The sequence below is a fragment of the Cyprinodon variegatus genome, unplaced genomic scaffold, assembly GCF_000732505.1.
Source record: "Cyprinodon variegatus isolate N-32 unplaced genomic scaffold, C_variegatus-1.0 Scaffold40, whole genome shotgun sequence".
In the NCBI taxonomy this organism is placed as follows: domain Eukaryota; kingdom Metazoa; phylum Chordata; class Actinopteri; order Cyprinodontiformes; family Cyprinodontidae; genus Cyprinodon; species Cyprinodon variegatus.
This window is the reverse complement of record NW_015150493.1, coordinates 1,709,944-1,726,459: the sequence shown is the minus strand read 5'-3', so window position 1 is coordinate 1,726,459 and position 16,516 is coordinate 1,709,944. Positions and strand designations below refer to the sequence as shown.

The 16,516-nt window shown below is 39.1% G+C and overlaps 2 protein-coding genes across 2 annotated transcripts in view; one reads left to right on the top strand and one right to left on the bottom strand.

Annotated features, from left to right (window-relative positions):
- Positions 1 to 2,384: 2,384 nt before the first annotated feature.
- Positions 2,385 to 10,137, bottom strand: LOC107081735 (alpha-internexin-like). Its single transcript, XM_015369951.1, has 5 exons — positions 9,844 to 10,137; positions 6,563 to 6,793; positions 5,929 to 6,456; positions 4,300 to 4,424; positions 2,385 to 2,577 (listed from the first exon to the last, which is right to left on the bottom strand). Exons 1-5 carry the CDS (start codon positions 10,135 to 10,137, stop codon positions 2,385 to 2,387), a joined length of 1,371 nt encoding a protein of 456 aa, XP_015225437.1.
- A 5,496-nt stretch (positions 10,138 to 15,633) lies between these two features.
- Positions 15,634 to 16,516, top strand: part of sertad2 (SERTA domain containing 2) — a 46,869-nt gene continuing 45,986 nt past the window's right edge. Inside the window, exon 1 of the mRNA XM_015369946.1 lies at positions 15,634 to 15,785. The gene's annotated coding sequence lies outside the window, so the exon portion shown is untranslated. The remainder of the gene's footprint in view (positions 15,786 to 16,516) is intronic.

The following is a 16,516-nucleotide window of genomic DNA, read 5'->3' as shown; positions in this document are numbered from 1 at the left end:
CTGGCAAACAAGAAATGGCGTTTTTAAGATTTGTCCACTAGATGGTGTTTTATTTGCAGCAAGATTTGAATTTGTACTTTTGGCTTTAGAATGCCAGTTGAAGTGTATTTTTTTTGTGTGTTGAACCAGTCCACCACAGGACAGCCCAGGGACACACAACCACAGACTTTTGAAAATTTTGGGCAGTCGATTAAAGTTGCACTCGTGTTTTTGATTTGTGAGGTGGTATGTGGAGAGATCCCGCCGATGCATGGATTGGTGGAATCTCCCCACCATTACATAGAAAAAGGTACCCAAGGATTAAAAACCCACAACCTTCTTGGAAGAGCACAGGAGCACTAACACCTGCCCCACCTTTGAGCCCACAAATGCTCTTCATTTAAATTGACAAAGTAAAATGAATTTGTCTGAAGTATTTTTAAAAGCCAGATGTTTAAAGTGGGTAAAATGTGTCATTTTTCATAAATTATTCTTCAGTCCTTCTGAACCTGTTGGTTCACCTGACAAGCATCTATCAGGATGACCTGCAGTTTGCCGTCTGGAGAAAAACAAATCCATATCTAGAAAGGTTTGAATTATTTTTTCAAAGGCAGAGATGTAAGTGTAAAATGATCATTTATGAGCAAGGAAATATCAGTTAACATTTTAACCTGAAAGCTGTAAAAGAAACAAACATAAGTCCAAAATTTAGAATTTCTCATGAGTCCCAAAGAAGCCTTTCAGAATAAGTCACGATTCAAGAATAGTCATCCTCCAATGTTATATCATCCAATATTTATTTATTTTGACATTTTGACAATGGGTTAAAAAAATAAAATGTAATCCCATTGGTATATCTCACAGTAATCGCTAATGGCTGAGTTTTTGCTGAGACCATGTGCTCTATTATCCAGTAGACTTAAAAACTGACTCAATGCTTACCTGCCTAGCTGTAGTTATATGCTAGATGAAGGAGCAACAATTAGTTAACAGTTAACTCTTTAATATGTACTCCTAGGTCATTGCTTCTGTGTTTTGGAACTCTAGTTTGCCATCGCAGATGGCTGTTCATTCTAAGCCTGGTTTTGCTGAACGTTTCTTCCTATTGAAGATCAGTTTTCCTCTCCACTGTCGCTACATGCATGTTTGGAATGAGCAATAATTGCAAAGTCGACACAAGCGACTGTCTAATGCTGCTACAAGCTCATCCAGGAGGAGTGAATATTGCAAGTCTGACTAAACACAATCTCATGTGTTTCCTTAGACAGAAAACTTTGAATTAATTGTCAAATAAATACAAATGAAATAAAACTATTAATAAATTGGACTTGACTGCATAGTTTGATAATGATGGTCGATGGGAATGTATGTACCTGACTGAATTCGTCTGCTGATTGGTTTAAATTGTCCTTTCTTTGCAAAAAACCCTGAGACCATGTTTGTTGTTAACTGGTGCTACAGTAAACTGAAGAGCATTCTCTATATCTGCCTATTTTATCTGTATATTGCTTTTTTATTCTACGTTCCTTCACTGTGAGCAACCAGAGAGCTGAGCCCTCTGGCTGTGGAGAAGAGAGTCATGCAGAATATTGATCATTATGTATCATTCTGTATCATGCAGTGCAGAGTACGTGTCAACTTAAAATTATTTTGGCCTAATGTTGTTCTGATTTTTGTATTTATTTTTTATTTAAATTTTTTTTTATGTTCTACTCCCAGCATGATTCCAGTGTTAAGTTTACACATCCACTATTGAATCCAATAATCTTCAGTTGTTCTGAATCATTTAGATAATACCAGCCTGGTTGGTTTATTCCAAAACCAGGTTTGCTGTGTATTTTTGAAACATCTTCCTGATGGAGGGCAGAGCTTATAACAATCATGATACCATACCATCAACATTCACCCATCTAACTGTTGGTTAGCAGCAAAGTTCAATATATTCAGTTCAATTTGTTAGTCTCTATCTGTGCATAGCACTGGGAGTAAACTGACCCCACACCATGATGCAGCCACTACCGTGCTGGACAGATGTTAGGCTTGTCTGTGCTCAATCTGGTCTTGTGAGTGTGGCCAGTAACTTTGGTCTTTGTCTGAAACATTTCTCCAGAGGACATTTGGCTCGTCCACGAAGGATGTTTCACATTTAGAACAAGCTTGAAGGTTTTTTCCGTCTCTCTCTAAGTCAGTACAACCAAACACATCCATCAGAACTATCCCAGAAGTTTGCTAATGGCTACAGAAATAGTGCTGATGTGATTAAACATGCTAAGAGACATTCAATAAATTCAAACATCTCCACCAAACTATTGATTTAAAGATGAACTGTAGCATTGAGGCTCATGAGTTGGTGTAAACTGACTGGAGCTGTTGATACAGAGCAAATCTGCTCTCCCTCCAGATGTTCAGTTATTGGAATTAATGTCAGCCTCTTCTTTGTCTTCGCTGATGTCCTTGAAGCTTTCCTTTGCGGCTCCTCCTTTCTCTCTTTGGCTGCTTTTGAACGATTCGGTAGCACCTCTGGTTTGGTAGCCATAGCTTGAAGAGCTGAATGACATCCCAGAGTTAAAGTGAGTCTCCTCCCCCTCCAGTAATTTTCTAAAAACATAAAGGAAACATGTAATAAAATAACAACATGAAAACAGTGATATAAAAAGCAGATTTTCTTATAATAACATCTGCTTTTTACAAATAACTAGTTCTATATTACAGGTTTAAGCACCAGACGTTCAGCTTGCTCCTTAATAGTAGTTACTTTCTCACTTTCTGTAAAAAAAAAATCATCACCTAAATAGAAAAAATATTTTAAAACAGCAATCAGACAAGCAACGATTCTCTACCAAATTATTAAATTCAGAATACAAAGATGTGGTTTGAGGAAAATACATCCCATGACTCAGCAGCTTGTGGAACCTCCTTCAGCAGCAGAAACTCTCTGCAGTTACTTCCTGTCTGATTTTATCAGTCCCTCACTTCCTAAGGAAGGGATTTTGCTCCACTTCTTTTGCAATTTTGCTTCTGAAAGTCGTTTAAGACATCTGCTGCCTCTCAGCTGTCTTAAGGTCCCTACACAACAGACTGAGGTCTGGACTTTGTCTGCACTGTTGCAATATCCTTTGATCTGCTGCTGTGTTCAGGATAGTACTTCTTGTAGCCAAGGGATTGGACAACCTGCCCAAATCATCCACCTTAACAGGTAATACCACCTGAGCAAATGCTCAAATAGACAGAAAATGTAATATTCCCTTCCATCTAAACCAGGGGTCTGCAACTCTTATAACATAAAGACCCATTTTTAAGTTCTGTCCAGATAAAAAAACCTATTTGAAACCACAAAAATTATATCACTTCTTTTTTTTTTTTTAAGATATCATATACTAGCACAGGAGATTTATACTTTTTAAATAACATTTCAAATTTTAGGTTTTAATAAAAAAAAAAAACGTGCAAAAAAGCAAAGGAATACATTTTCTATAGATTGTTAATATTGTTTGTTAAATTCTGTTTTAATTCCCCTCATAAAATGGTCAAAACATATTTTTTTATTATGTCAAGTAATTTTTTACATTGAAAAAAAAAATATATGTCTTCAGTCCTGCTAATAAAAACTTGTTTAAAGCTGCAAACATCATGTGTCCTTTTAAAAAAAAAAGGAAAAGTGAACATATATTCGACAATAATCTTGTATATTCCATTATGTTAGAAAGATTCCACTTAAATTTGGTTGAGTTCGTTTTTGGGAAATTTAATTAGTCTGACTGCAATTAGTCAGCTAAGAAAATGCTAAAATGTGCATTTGTTCATATTTCTATTATTCAAAAAACTAGCTAGTGTTGAAGAGCCACTGTCGAATTTTTAAAGAGCAGCTCCAGAGCCAGAGGTTGCAGACCTCTGCCCTAAACGGCTGATTTGAACACTTTTGATTTATCGTTGAATTGACATATTGTTTACATATTCTCCTAGCAGGAATGGCTAAGCTTGTTAGGATCAAGTGCTCGAAGTGGGTGAGGACTTTATAGTGTTTAACCATCTCCTGCTCTAATAGAGGTCGCCCCACTGATGATGAGTGGACCAAGTACTTTTATCAGTCTCTCCTGCTGCCTACTTTCCCTCCTAAATCCAATAATAGCAACTGGGTACTTAGCTTATAACAGACCAATAAATGCAAAGGAAAGTTTAGACTTATATATCTTATAGACATTACTCTGAATAACTCCTGTTGAATGATGTGAAATGCCTCAGCTAAACTTTTAAACAAGAATTAACAAATTTCCTCTGTTTTTCAGCAGGTGAAAAACAAGTATTTTCTTAAATTGGCACCTGTAAGCAGCTATCTCGATATCCAGAGCCATCTTGACATTAAGGAGGTCTTGGTACTCCCTCAGGTGCTGAGCCATCTCCCCCTTCAGGTTCCTCAGCTCAGTATCCAGGTGGCTGATGGTATCCTGTAGATAATGAGAGAGTAGTTTAATCTGTTTGAAAAATCATTCCTTGATGTTGATATTTTAGGCTTTTCTGTATCATAAGATACCCTGGAAAAGTATTCACTCCCCTTTGAAGTACTTTATTTTTACAGGCACATCATTTTTTAGGACTTGATGTTGAATCTCAATTAGATTTACGGTAGGTCTGGATTTTGGGCTGTTCCAAAACATTAATATGTCTGATTGAAACCGTTCCATTGTAGCTCTGGCTATATGTTCAGACTCCTTCTCTTGCTGGAAGGGGAACCTTCAACCTCACAACAGTTGATGCTTTGAGTTGTATTGTGATGCTTTTAAAGGAGCCTTCTAAAGTTTATTAGAGGATTTCCTTTTTGTCTTCCAAAGCCTTCAAGGCTTAACTTTGTCCTTCTGTAAGAAGGCAGCGAAAGCCAGATGGCTTTTCCATATATAGCAGGTCGGAGATTAATCCAATAGACATGAAGCTTCACTTCAGTCGTCTCACAGTCACACAATCCTTCGAACACTGACGGTTGAGTCTTGACCTCACCTTGAACTTGAATCAGACATTTCTGTCAGAAGTTTATCTCATTTATTCATCGCCTTCACAACTCACAACAAATCAGGAGGAAAATAATTTGATTAAATAGTGCATCAATTATTTAAGATTTGTTCTTTTTTGTGACAAATTACCCGCCACCTTGATCTAGACCCATGAAATGTGAGTTTTTTACTTTCAGGTTTATTACTAACGAATGCAAGTCATGTAATTTAGGGTTGTTTTTGTTTTTTTCTATAATGTGGGCTGTATTTAATAACCTTTTTATGGTTTGCAAAGTAATAATTTTACTTAAACTCGTGCTTCCTGACTCTTTATGTTGAGCCTCCCATTTATAGCTGTAAAGTTGCACATGGAGGAGTTTTCCATTGTGTTTTTGTGATCTTAGATTTAGACATAGACAACTTTTACTGTAATTTTGTATACACTGAGGGTATATAAAACTGAACTTTGTTTAGTACAGCTTTTCAGACAGTAAATGAACATTTCAATTCCATAAAGTTCAGCAGTAATCAAATGTAAACGGTGTGGGAGAAAAAACATGCAAAAAAATTATATGGAAGTTCAGTGCATTAATGTTTGTGGTGCAAATATGCAGTATTTTTTGGTTTGGTGTTATCAGTGTGATGCAGAGTCTGTGAGATGATTTAGAGTTTTTTCAACAGTTCAGCAGTCTGATGGCGGAGGGGAAGAAGTGTTGCAGAATCTGCTGGACCTGCTGATCTGACTTCAGGTCAAAGGTTAACTGGTCCAGACGTTTCTGGCTGAGCTGAAGACGTTCCCAACAGGGAGATACCCATTTTGGATATTTATGCCACAAAATGAAAGCAAACTTTAGTATTTAAGTAAATGCGAATTGAACTCTAACATGAAGCCTGTTTCTTTAATGAAATGAACTTGTTGGAATAATGACAATTCAAGAAGATTAAGAGAAAAGTGGATACTTGCCTGCATGGCTGTGACCTCAGCATTGTGCGTGTCCTCCATCTCGGTGATCTGTCTCTCTAGAGACTCGTTGGCACCCCTCAGGGTCTCTATCTCGACAGTCTTAGACTGCAGCTGCCTCCTGAACTCGTTGATTTCCTCCCTGCTCGCCCTCATGGCCTCGTTACTCCTGGTTGCTTGCTCGCTAAGGCTCGCAAACTTGCTCTTGAACCACTCTTCTGCCGACTGCAGGTTTTTGGAGGCGATGGACTCGTACTGGCTGCGGATCTCCTTCAGTGCAGAGGTTAGGTCAGGTTTGGCGAGCTCAAGCTCCACAGAGACTTGCTGCGCCTCCATCATGGTACTGAGCTCCTCCATTTCCTCCTCATGCACCTTCTTTAGGAAGGAGATCTCATCCGTTAGCGACTCCAGGCGCCTCTCCAGGTCCAAGCGAACAGCTGCTGCATCATCCACATCCTTCCTGAAAGACCTCAGTGTCTGCTCTGCCTCCTCCCGTGCCCTCACCTCCTCATCATACTTCACACTGAGCTTCTGAGGTCAGAAAGGGGTGACAGACAGGACAAAGGAGGATTTGGAAACTATAGTTTCTGCACTGGTTTAAATATACATAAAACACAACAGAACAGTTTAGTATTACCTGCAGCTCGTCCTCCATGTTGTTCCTCTCAATCAGTATGTGGTTCTTGTCCCTGTTCAGCTCTTCCAGCTGGGAGCGCAGGTCTCTCATCTCCTGCTGGTAGAGAAGACCAACGCGGGAGGGCTCGCCATGTTTCTGCCGAAGGCTCACCAGCTCCGACTCCAGAACCTTATTCTGCTGCTCTAGCAGCCGGACTTTATCAATGAACATAGCGAAGCGGTCATTTAAACCCTGCATGGGGAAACAAATACTTAATCATAATCAAAACCATTTTACTTCTTCAATAAATAAAAAAATTGTGTTTGTGTCGTGATGTTAACTGAGACAAAGGACGTTAAGGGAACAAGTTAATTCACTTTGCCAGGAGATAAAACGAGACCGGATTACTGAGCCTCCTGTATTATCTCTGGGAACATTCTTAGACGCTGTAGGCTAAACTTCAGGACTGACTGTTTCATGCTGCCTTAATTTTAAAGGCTGAAATCAGCTTCAGCCTCTGAACAGCTTTGCAGAGACTCCTGATATAATAATCAATCTATCAGTGAGGTGCTCAATCAAAGGAAATTTGATTGTCGTTATTTTACTTTAGCTTATTTAGATGTTTAGACACTTGTACTGCACATTTTTCTGGTATTCCCACCATGGTATTTTAAAGGAAAAGTCTGGTCATATTCAGAATTCAAACTTCTAAAACAATTTTAAATATGAAATTATTACATATTATTCAATAAATGATAAATCTTTTAATTAAGAGTAATTTTTCATATGAATGTGCTTTACCTGAGACTTTACTGGAGACATAAATGGAGATCCAGGTTTCAAAGAACACTACTGCCACCTACTGGTTTGTGACATGACGGTGTGGTATCGGCTGTTGAGCAAGTCCCAGTGCTTTATCTGGTGTTTTTCACAACTTGCTATTATACAAGTAATCTTGAAAAAAAATTCTACGCATTTTTTGGCTACATATTACGTGTTTTTCCTCTGGTCAGAAGTTCGATGGCAAATCCTCCCTCTTCGAGTTGGCAATCCAACGAGGAACCGTCGAGGATCATCAATCGGAAAGGTGTAATAACAAATTCTTTCTCACTTTAACCCGATGTATTACAACATCCAACTGCCATGCATGTGGGCATTGTCAGTTTAATTATAGCTCTCACAAATTTCAATGCTAAAGTCCTCTGGCAATCTTAAATAATTGTTGTTGATTGCAGATGTGTCTAGTAGCTCCCGTGATTTACTAGCTTACTGCACCGTGACGTCACTGCCGGAAGATGTCAGGATTGAGGTGTTACTATATTTGCACAAAAAATGGCTGCTCCAAGACTCAGTGATTGCAACGAAAATTATTGTTTTACCGATTAACGCTAAATTCATTAAATTACAGCGAATGTATCAGTTTTTAGGTATAAATAATGATCCATTGATTATTCCTTGCTGACCACACTTCTCCTTTAAAGGTACACTATGCAACCGGTGTTGATTTTCCAGCGAGGCTCCCNGATGTTTAGACACTTGTACTGCACATTTTTCTGGTATTCCCACCATGGTATTTTAAAGGAAAAGTCTGGTCATATTCAGAATTCAAACTTCTAAAGGCACTTTAAATATGAAATTATTACATACTGTTCAAAAAATGCTAAATCTTTTTATTAAGAGTTATTTTCATATGAATGTGCTTTACTGGAGACATAAATGGAGATCCATGTTTGTCAGAGCACTACTGCCACCTACAGGTTTGTGACATGACGGTGCGGTATCGGCTGTTGAGCAAGTCCCAATGCTGTATCTGGTGTTTTTCACAACATGCTATTGTACAATTAATTTTGGAAAAAAAATCTTCGAATTTGATGGCTACTTATTAAGTGTTTTTTCCCTGGTCAGAAGTTCGATGGCAAATCCTCCCTCTTCAAGATGGCAATCCAACGAGGAACCCATGGAGGATCATGAATCGAAAAGGTGAAAGAACTCTTTTTTTTTCACTTTTACCCGATGTATTCCAGCATCCAGCTGCCATGCACGTGGGCATTGTCAGTTTAATTATGGCTCTCACAAATTTCAATGCTGAAGTCCTCTGGCAATCTTAAATAATTGTTGTTGATTGCAGATGTGTCTAGTAGCTCCCTTGATTTACTGGCTTACCGCACCATGACGTCACTCCCGTTAGATGTCAGGATTGAGGTGTTACTATATTTGCGCAAAAAATAGCTGCTCCAAGACTCAGTGATTGCAACAAAAATTATTGTTTTACCGATTAACGCTAAATTAATTAAATCACAGCGAATGTATTAGTTTTTAGGTATAAATAATGATCCATTGATTATTCCTTGCTGACCACACTTCTCCTTTAAAGACGATGAGGTCTGGACCATCGCTAAACCTGGATTATTTTGCATTCTGGTTTAGATCTCATGCTGTGTTTTGGATAATTATTCTGTTGATGACCCTGTCAGGTTTTAGTGTTTAGACAGATAACTCCTCCTTGTCATGGCATGCAGAGGAGACAGATTAAAGGTAATGTGATGTCGGATCAACCTAAATCACCATACCTCCTCTACCATGCTTTGTAGTTGGTATGAAACAGGATGCAAAGTCATCGCAATTGTTGTTTCCTTTTTGGGATTTTGTAAATAAAAAAAAACAGCAAAATGACAGAATTCTAATAGAAGCCCCTTTTTTGTTACTTTCCATATTAAGTCCGATATGGACACCAATGTGTGCATTTAGTTTCCCCCCTGAAAGTAGTGAAACTAAAAAGACATGAGCAGTAAGCTTTGGATTAAACGTCAACATACTCCCTATTCCAATATATGTGGAATATGTCCCTGATTAATAAATATTTGGGAGGAAAAGTGGCCGCTTACAAAATATATTAAAGCATCATTCTAAAAGTTTGATTACTTACCAAATATAGAAATAAATACAGCTAGTATACTGTATTTATTCTTTACATGAAAAATGAAAACCCAAAGGTCCACTATATATATATATATATATATATATATATATATATGGTTATACAAACTTTAAATCATTTCACAGTTGAATTTGACAACTTCTATTTATACTAAATAGTTATTTCAGTATTATAATAATAATATAATATAATTATTTAATAATATAAAAGCCCTGTGAATTAAAGGTCAAAACTGAAAGCATTTCATACACAAACTAGTCAGCACCTTGGGCTCTAGATTTTTAGATTATTAACCCAAACTGTTTTAAGAACAGGTTTAAGAGTGTTTCCAACCTTTTCTGCAGCTGGTTTTAGTCTCACATACCTGCAGCTGCTCCTTCTCGTTGGTTCTGATCACTTTGAACTCGCTGTTGACCACAGAGGTTTGGCTTAGATCAAGAGAGCCGGTGGGTACCATAGAGGAGGCAGCAGAGGACCGTCCGGTCCGCCTGTACATCCCCACTGAGGACGCGCTGTGGCGCGGCGCAGCCATGGCTCTGAGCCCCGGGATGGAGCGAGGAGGCGCGCTGCCCATGCGGGAGGCAGAGGAGGAGAATCTGGGAGAATCTCCGAAGATTTTGCGGTAGGATGACACGGTGTAGCGGTCTCCGAAGCTCATCCTGGCTGAGACGAAGAAGCAGAACTGCTGGACTTAAGGAGCTTTGATTTAGTTAAGAGGGCAGCAGGTGGAGCCAACCTTAACACCTCAGCAGGGGCGGATTTAGGACATTTGGGGCCCTGCGCAAAGACAGGCAGGGGGCCCTCTGAACTGAGAAGACGACACATAAAATAGACCCAATATAGAGACACATAAGTTTTAATAGAATAGACATTATTTGTTCTATGTTTTTTTTTCCCCTCTCTTGTCCCATTTCTTGTTGTTTTCCTCTCTATGTTTTGTACTCAGCTGACTTTTCATGCTGTATCAAAAGGAATAAAAGATTTTTCCCAAGTACTAAGCTCACTTAGCTTATTGCTCCTTCCTGTTTCCAAAAAAGGCAACCACAAAGTAAATAACACAGATCTTGAGTTGTTTTATTGGTTTATCTGGTGAAAATAAACAAGTCAGATGGGTATATATTTGTTTATTACGTTGCCTAATAACTCTGCACAGTAATATTTACTTGCACACACAGACATACTCATAAAATGGCCAAATCTAAAAAAATAAAAAAATAAATAAAAAACACAACAACTTCCAAAAATCTGAAACTCAGATATTAAGGAGTCTTTTGGGTTGATTGAGAACACAATTGTGGCCCAATAACAAAAATAATCCTCAAAAATACAACTTGCCTAATAATTCTGCACAAAGTGTAGAAGGCAGAGCTCCCAGATGCCAAAAGCCTTCTTTGTCCCTGGTCTGGTATCACCCCTTTGGTGGACTGCCTTGCTCAGGCAGACCCAAACTATTTCAGGAGGCGGAGACTAGGAACCAGGAGCTCAGTCAGAGTGTTACCTCAGCCACTCTGCCGCTACTGCTACAAACCGAGAAACACAAGAGAGAGAAACTAGAGGACTAGAGCGGGAAGGGAGCACGCTGAACTGAAAAACTTAAAGGAGAGCACAGTCACTTGTTAGAGGAAGTTAAGAAAAAGGGGTAGTTGTTAGGATTCCAGATTGTGTGGGTTGTTTTTTGTTTTCCTCTCTCCACCACCAGGCGGTGCCCTGTCCTCGTTGGGCCTCCCTGCACACCTGCGGCTCGTTGGGTCATTACCAAAGGAGTATTTGAGCAGCGGGCTGTCACCACCTCGATGCCAGAGTGTTTGCCAGTATTGGGTACTCTAGCCTAACTGAGATTAGGAGAGTCTAACCATAGCATTGTTTCTCTGAGTCTGAACTTCTTTTTTGTCTTTGTTCTTCGGCAGAAAGACTTCCTGTGTTACTGGATAAGCCTGGACCTTCTACCCCTGGAAGGATTTACTGAGTCTCACTGAGCAAGGGGAAAACCTCCACATGATCCGTTCAAGTCCACTCCTTGAAAACCAAGTGACAGTCCGCTCCTTTACTCGTCTGGGTCCAACGTCTGTCTGCCTGTCTGCTCTCCAACGAGTTCCCTCTTCTCCTGATTAAATCTCCACAAACTGGATCCAAGCATAAACCAAGAGCCCCCTAAAAGTGAGTGCCTCTCCAGCAATACTCAAGCCTCAGTCTATTTTCCCACTGTCCCTGAACTGATCACTGTTATCTCCCCTTCAGAGTTTCCGGTTCTGGTTCACCAGTCCGCTGAATTCCAGCATTGTTTCCCCACAGAGTTTCATCTCCATCAGTATTTGCAAACTAACAATAAACCTGTTAAACTTTTACCCTTGGTCTCTGAGTGGTTCTCTGCATGTGGGTCAGATCTTTAAAGCCCATTATGACAGTAGTAGCTCATTTACTGCTTAAGATCACCAGTTTGGACAAAAATCACTCAGTGATAGCAGTGATGACTGGTTGGGTTTACAAATCAAAACAATGTGATAGAGGAGAAAGTGAAAGTTGAAAATTCTGCTAAAGGATCTGGAGAGGAGACAACACCATCCTGTAGATGTATGGAAAGAAGAAAGAGGAAGCAGAGGAATGAGAAAATCAGTAACAAACGTTTTGAGACTTGTCTCGATATTAATTTTGACAGCAGAACATAGATTAAAAAAGATCCTTTGCTCTTTTTACTTGTTCCTATGTCAACAATTTCCAGTAAGGAGACATATGTTGTACTGTGTTCACAATGATTATTAGGATGCCATTGAATAGCTCTCCCAATGTTTACATTTGATCACTGCTGCACTTAAGAAATGGGATTGTCATTAAATCTGTAAAAAACCGTAATTTTGATTATTATACACTCTGTGTATACAAAATGACAATAACGTTTGCCTAAGTCTAATAATTGTAACAACCGTAGCTAAATCAGGCAATTCCCGCCTTATCTGTTGAGCTTTAATGATAATAATTCAACTTTATTGTTCTCAAATTGGAGAAATTTATCTCCACATTTAACCCATCTCCTTGGGGAGCAGTGGGCTGCCATTGTGTGGCACCGGGAAGCAGTGTGGGGTTAAGGGTCTTGCTCATAGACCCAGAGTGGCAGTCTGTGGGAGTGGGGCTCGAACTCAGAACCTCAGGATTCCATGCTCTATGCCCTAACCACTGGGCCGCCACATCCCCTTTGTTTTAATTAATACATCTGTGTTCACCTCATTAAACTGACCGCAATTACTTCACTGATTTTAACACCATTTCCCAGATTACTTAATGTTCATCAACCTATTAAAAATATTCACAAACTTAAACTTCCTAGATTTTTTGCCTTTTTTCTTTTATCTTCTTTACCTAATTTACTATGTTGCACTTTGGGATTTGTATTATTTTAATAACCTAAATAATATCAGTCAAACTCTAGAATTATGTATAAATACAGCATTGAAACTAACTGAACAGAAATGATCACCATTAGCTTAATTGGATTGTAATTCAACATTTTTATTTTTCAAACATTTAATAAATTATAAAAGTGTAAGAAACAAATATCCACATGTGATTACTAGTGATTATTTAAATGATGTCAGGGTTGTAATACCCTTGGGTGTCCACCTGAGGGCAGCATCCAAATCCTACAAAGAACAGAGGGACAGACCAGTTATGGCAATAATGATCTATAAGAAATTTCCAGTTTATTTCACTCTAAGCATGCACACAAACATGGCATAACATTATGACCACATTCCTAATACTGTCCTCCTAACTTTAACTACATTAAGAGCACACATCAGCTCAAGGAAATCACATGAACGCTAAAGTAAAACATGCATGTTGGAGACAAGTGACTTTGTTGGAAAAAGTTCACACCCAAACAGTAGAAATACATTCTAAGGAAGGTAAATATCCTCCTGATTCAAGGTTATGGAAGACTGAAAAGATGCCGAACCACAGATGTGACTAAATCTATCTCTATGCTACAGATAGATTTGCTTCATAACTCATTTATACCCATGCAGTACTAAAGGCATTATTTCATCATATATTTGCCCTATAGTGACATTGGGGCTATGAGGATGTTTCCAGGTCAGCTGCTGATTTGATGGTCCTTGGCTACTCTTTTGTATCAATTCTAAGCTCCACAGCATTATGCTGCCACCACCATGCATGATAGTTTTTAAACTGTGAGATGTTTGATTCTTTTAGGAATAATAATCAATACTAAGCCCCCCTGCTCCCCCTTTGGTTCATCAAAGGCGGAGAAGAACTCCAGTGGTGTTTTGTGTGATTGTGTAAAATGAATAGCTCTATCTACTAAGCTACTAATTTTCTCTTACAGGCATGACTTTTGGCATCCCTGAACACACAGGGACCGTGCGGAGGGCTGCGTGACAGCTCACCGCTGCATGCTTCCTGCACAGCCTCTATTGGCTGCCCCCGTCCTGTGTAGGCGGGACACGAAAGTCTGAGTCAGCTGTGACTCACCGCACGACACGTCTGTCACCATGTGATGAGTTCAGGTAAAGTGGGAATAATTCAATCATAAGAACTGCACGATGCCGGTGGAGTCTTCCCAATAGGATTTTTAACAAATTTCGCATAAATGTGTAAAAAAGTCGTTTTTTTTTTTTTTTTGCATTCTTACTTTTAGATAATTAAAAAGAGAGCCACTAACGTCCACCTTTCATACTAGCTTAAAAAAAAAGTTTCTGCATTAAAGCATGCATTAAAGCATGCCTCAGATGTTTCGAGGTTACTGCATTTGTAAAACCAAAATTACATCAGTTTTAGAGAAAAAAACAAGCAAAAAGGCAACAACGCATGGTTTGGTGCATATTTATATGCATGTGTATTCTGATTTACATACAGACATCATATTTAATATAACTTGCAAACCAACCGTCGTTGCAAGATATTGCTCATAAATGTATCTTTAGTAGAATCGATTATTGCAACAGCAGAGGTGGAGCTAGTTTGGGGGCCAGGGGTGGCCATGGGCACCCTTAGCTAATCATTGGCCACCCCTGTGGCCACCATTACCATTTGGTTCCCTCTAATTTAGATGGTGGCAGCAGTAATACTCTCAAGAGGAATATTCAAAACATTTTCTGTACTTAACATCAAAGATGATAAGTACAGAATTAATGCTCTTTTCAGAGATATATTTTGTGTTATATGGGGTAAAGAGAAAAATACGTGTCTCTGCAAATCATCTAGGAGTCTTCAGTGAAATAAAAAATAAATAATAATCAATTTATGTAGATATTAGTGCTTGTAACTATCGATTTTATGCAGAATGTTTATTAATACAACTAGGTGGGTAATGACAATGATGATTGATTTACGCCCCAGAACTTAAAACTGAGTTTTATCCACTATACCTTTTATCTAGAAATTACGGATGTTTAAATATACAGTATGTCTATTTGTTAGCAAAGGCTGTAGGAAAGTATAATTAGTCTTAATGTAGAAAATATGGATGCTTTGCACGTAGGTAGCACTGCTGCCTTGCAGCAAGAAGGTTGCGGGATTGATTCCCGGCCCAGGGTCTTTCTGCATAGAGTTTGCATGTTCTCTCTGAGCATGTGTGGGTTCTCTCCGGGTACTCCGGCTTCCTCCCACAGTCCTGTTATGTTAATTGGCTTATCTAAATTCTCCTTAGGTGTGAATGTGTGTGTGAATGGTTGTTTGTCCTGTTTGTCTCTGTGTTGCCCAGCGATGGACTGGCGACCTGTCCAGGGTGTACCCCACCTCTTGCCCGTAGACAGCTGGAGATAGGCACCAGCACACCTCGAACCCGGACTTAGTATTAAGCGTGTAAGAAAATGGATGGATGCTGGTTATTTTTCCTGTTGTAACAGTATAGATTGACCGTGAGGTTCTGGTGCCGATCCACTTTCTGCCCCCCCTCAATAAAAATCAATAAAAACCCTTATAAAAAAAAATCTGGCTACGTCTCTGTGCAACAGTCCTCATAGGTTTTCCTACAATGTAGCCTACGTCAGACAGCTGCAATATTTAAAAGCCGCCCATCCCCATTTGTGCCAAATAATCTCAAAGGAGCTTTCAGAGACCTGATATAGCAGTTCCACTATTTCCTGCCTGTTTATGTGTCCGTGAACGCAGCACCAGACTGGCTGATCTTCCAGGACCTGGCCTGGGCTGGCTGACTGACTGGCTGCTGCTGAGGCTGTCCGCTCCGGGCTCTGGTTCCTCTGCGCTGCACAGACTGAACCTTCTCCCTCTACTGATTCCCGTGTTTAACCTCCTTCTTGGTCACCGTGCTGGACGTGTCTCCCACGGAGGGTGAGTGTTTGCTGGAACTCTTCTTTCTTCAGGGATCTTTTCACTGTCAGTTAATGTGTCTCTCTGCCACCCTCTGTGTCTAAACAGTCTTTTTTTTCTCAGATAAAGTGTTTGTTTGGTGTTCTTAAACTATGGAGACGCGTTCACTGACTGTATAACTGTCTCCATCTCTCGGGTGGAAAAGCGCTGCGTGGAATTCCCGTTACGTACCCGAGATGTTGTCACGCGTCTAAACCAGCGTGGCGCCAAATCTGGCGCTGGAAAAATAAAAATAAATCAGAATTAATCGGAAATTATTCACCATTAAGAGCCGCAGCATTACTAGTAGAGTGAACAGATAGTTTCCAAATGAACTAATAGATTTTTTTTTATTTGCTTTTGATAGAAAACCTAAATTCTACTTAAAGGTCGCACCTCGGTGCCTTTCCCAGAAAAAAAAGATGTAAAAATGTTACTATTATGTTTCTTTAGTAATAAATATTGATTAAATCAGACCCTGTTTGAAAATAACAGAAACAAACAAAACGGTTTTTAGCAGCAGAACATCTACAAACTTTCTTGAAAAGTGGAAAAATCCTGGAATTTAAAAGAAAAAAACAATAATTTAAACTGTATAATCTGGTGAACTTTAAAGTGCCTTGAGATGCGTGTTGTGAATTGGCCCTATAGAAATAAACTGAATTAAAATTTTATTGAAATATAAACTATATATGGAGCATCCATCCATCCAT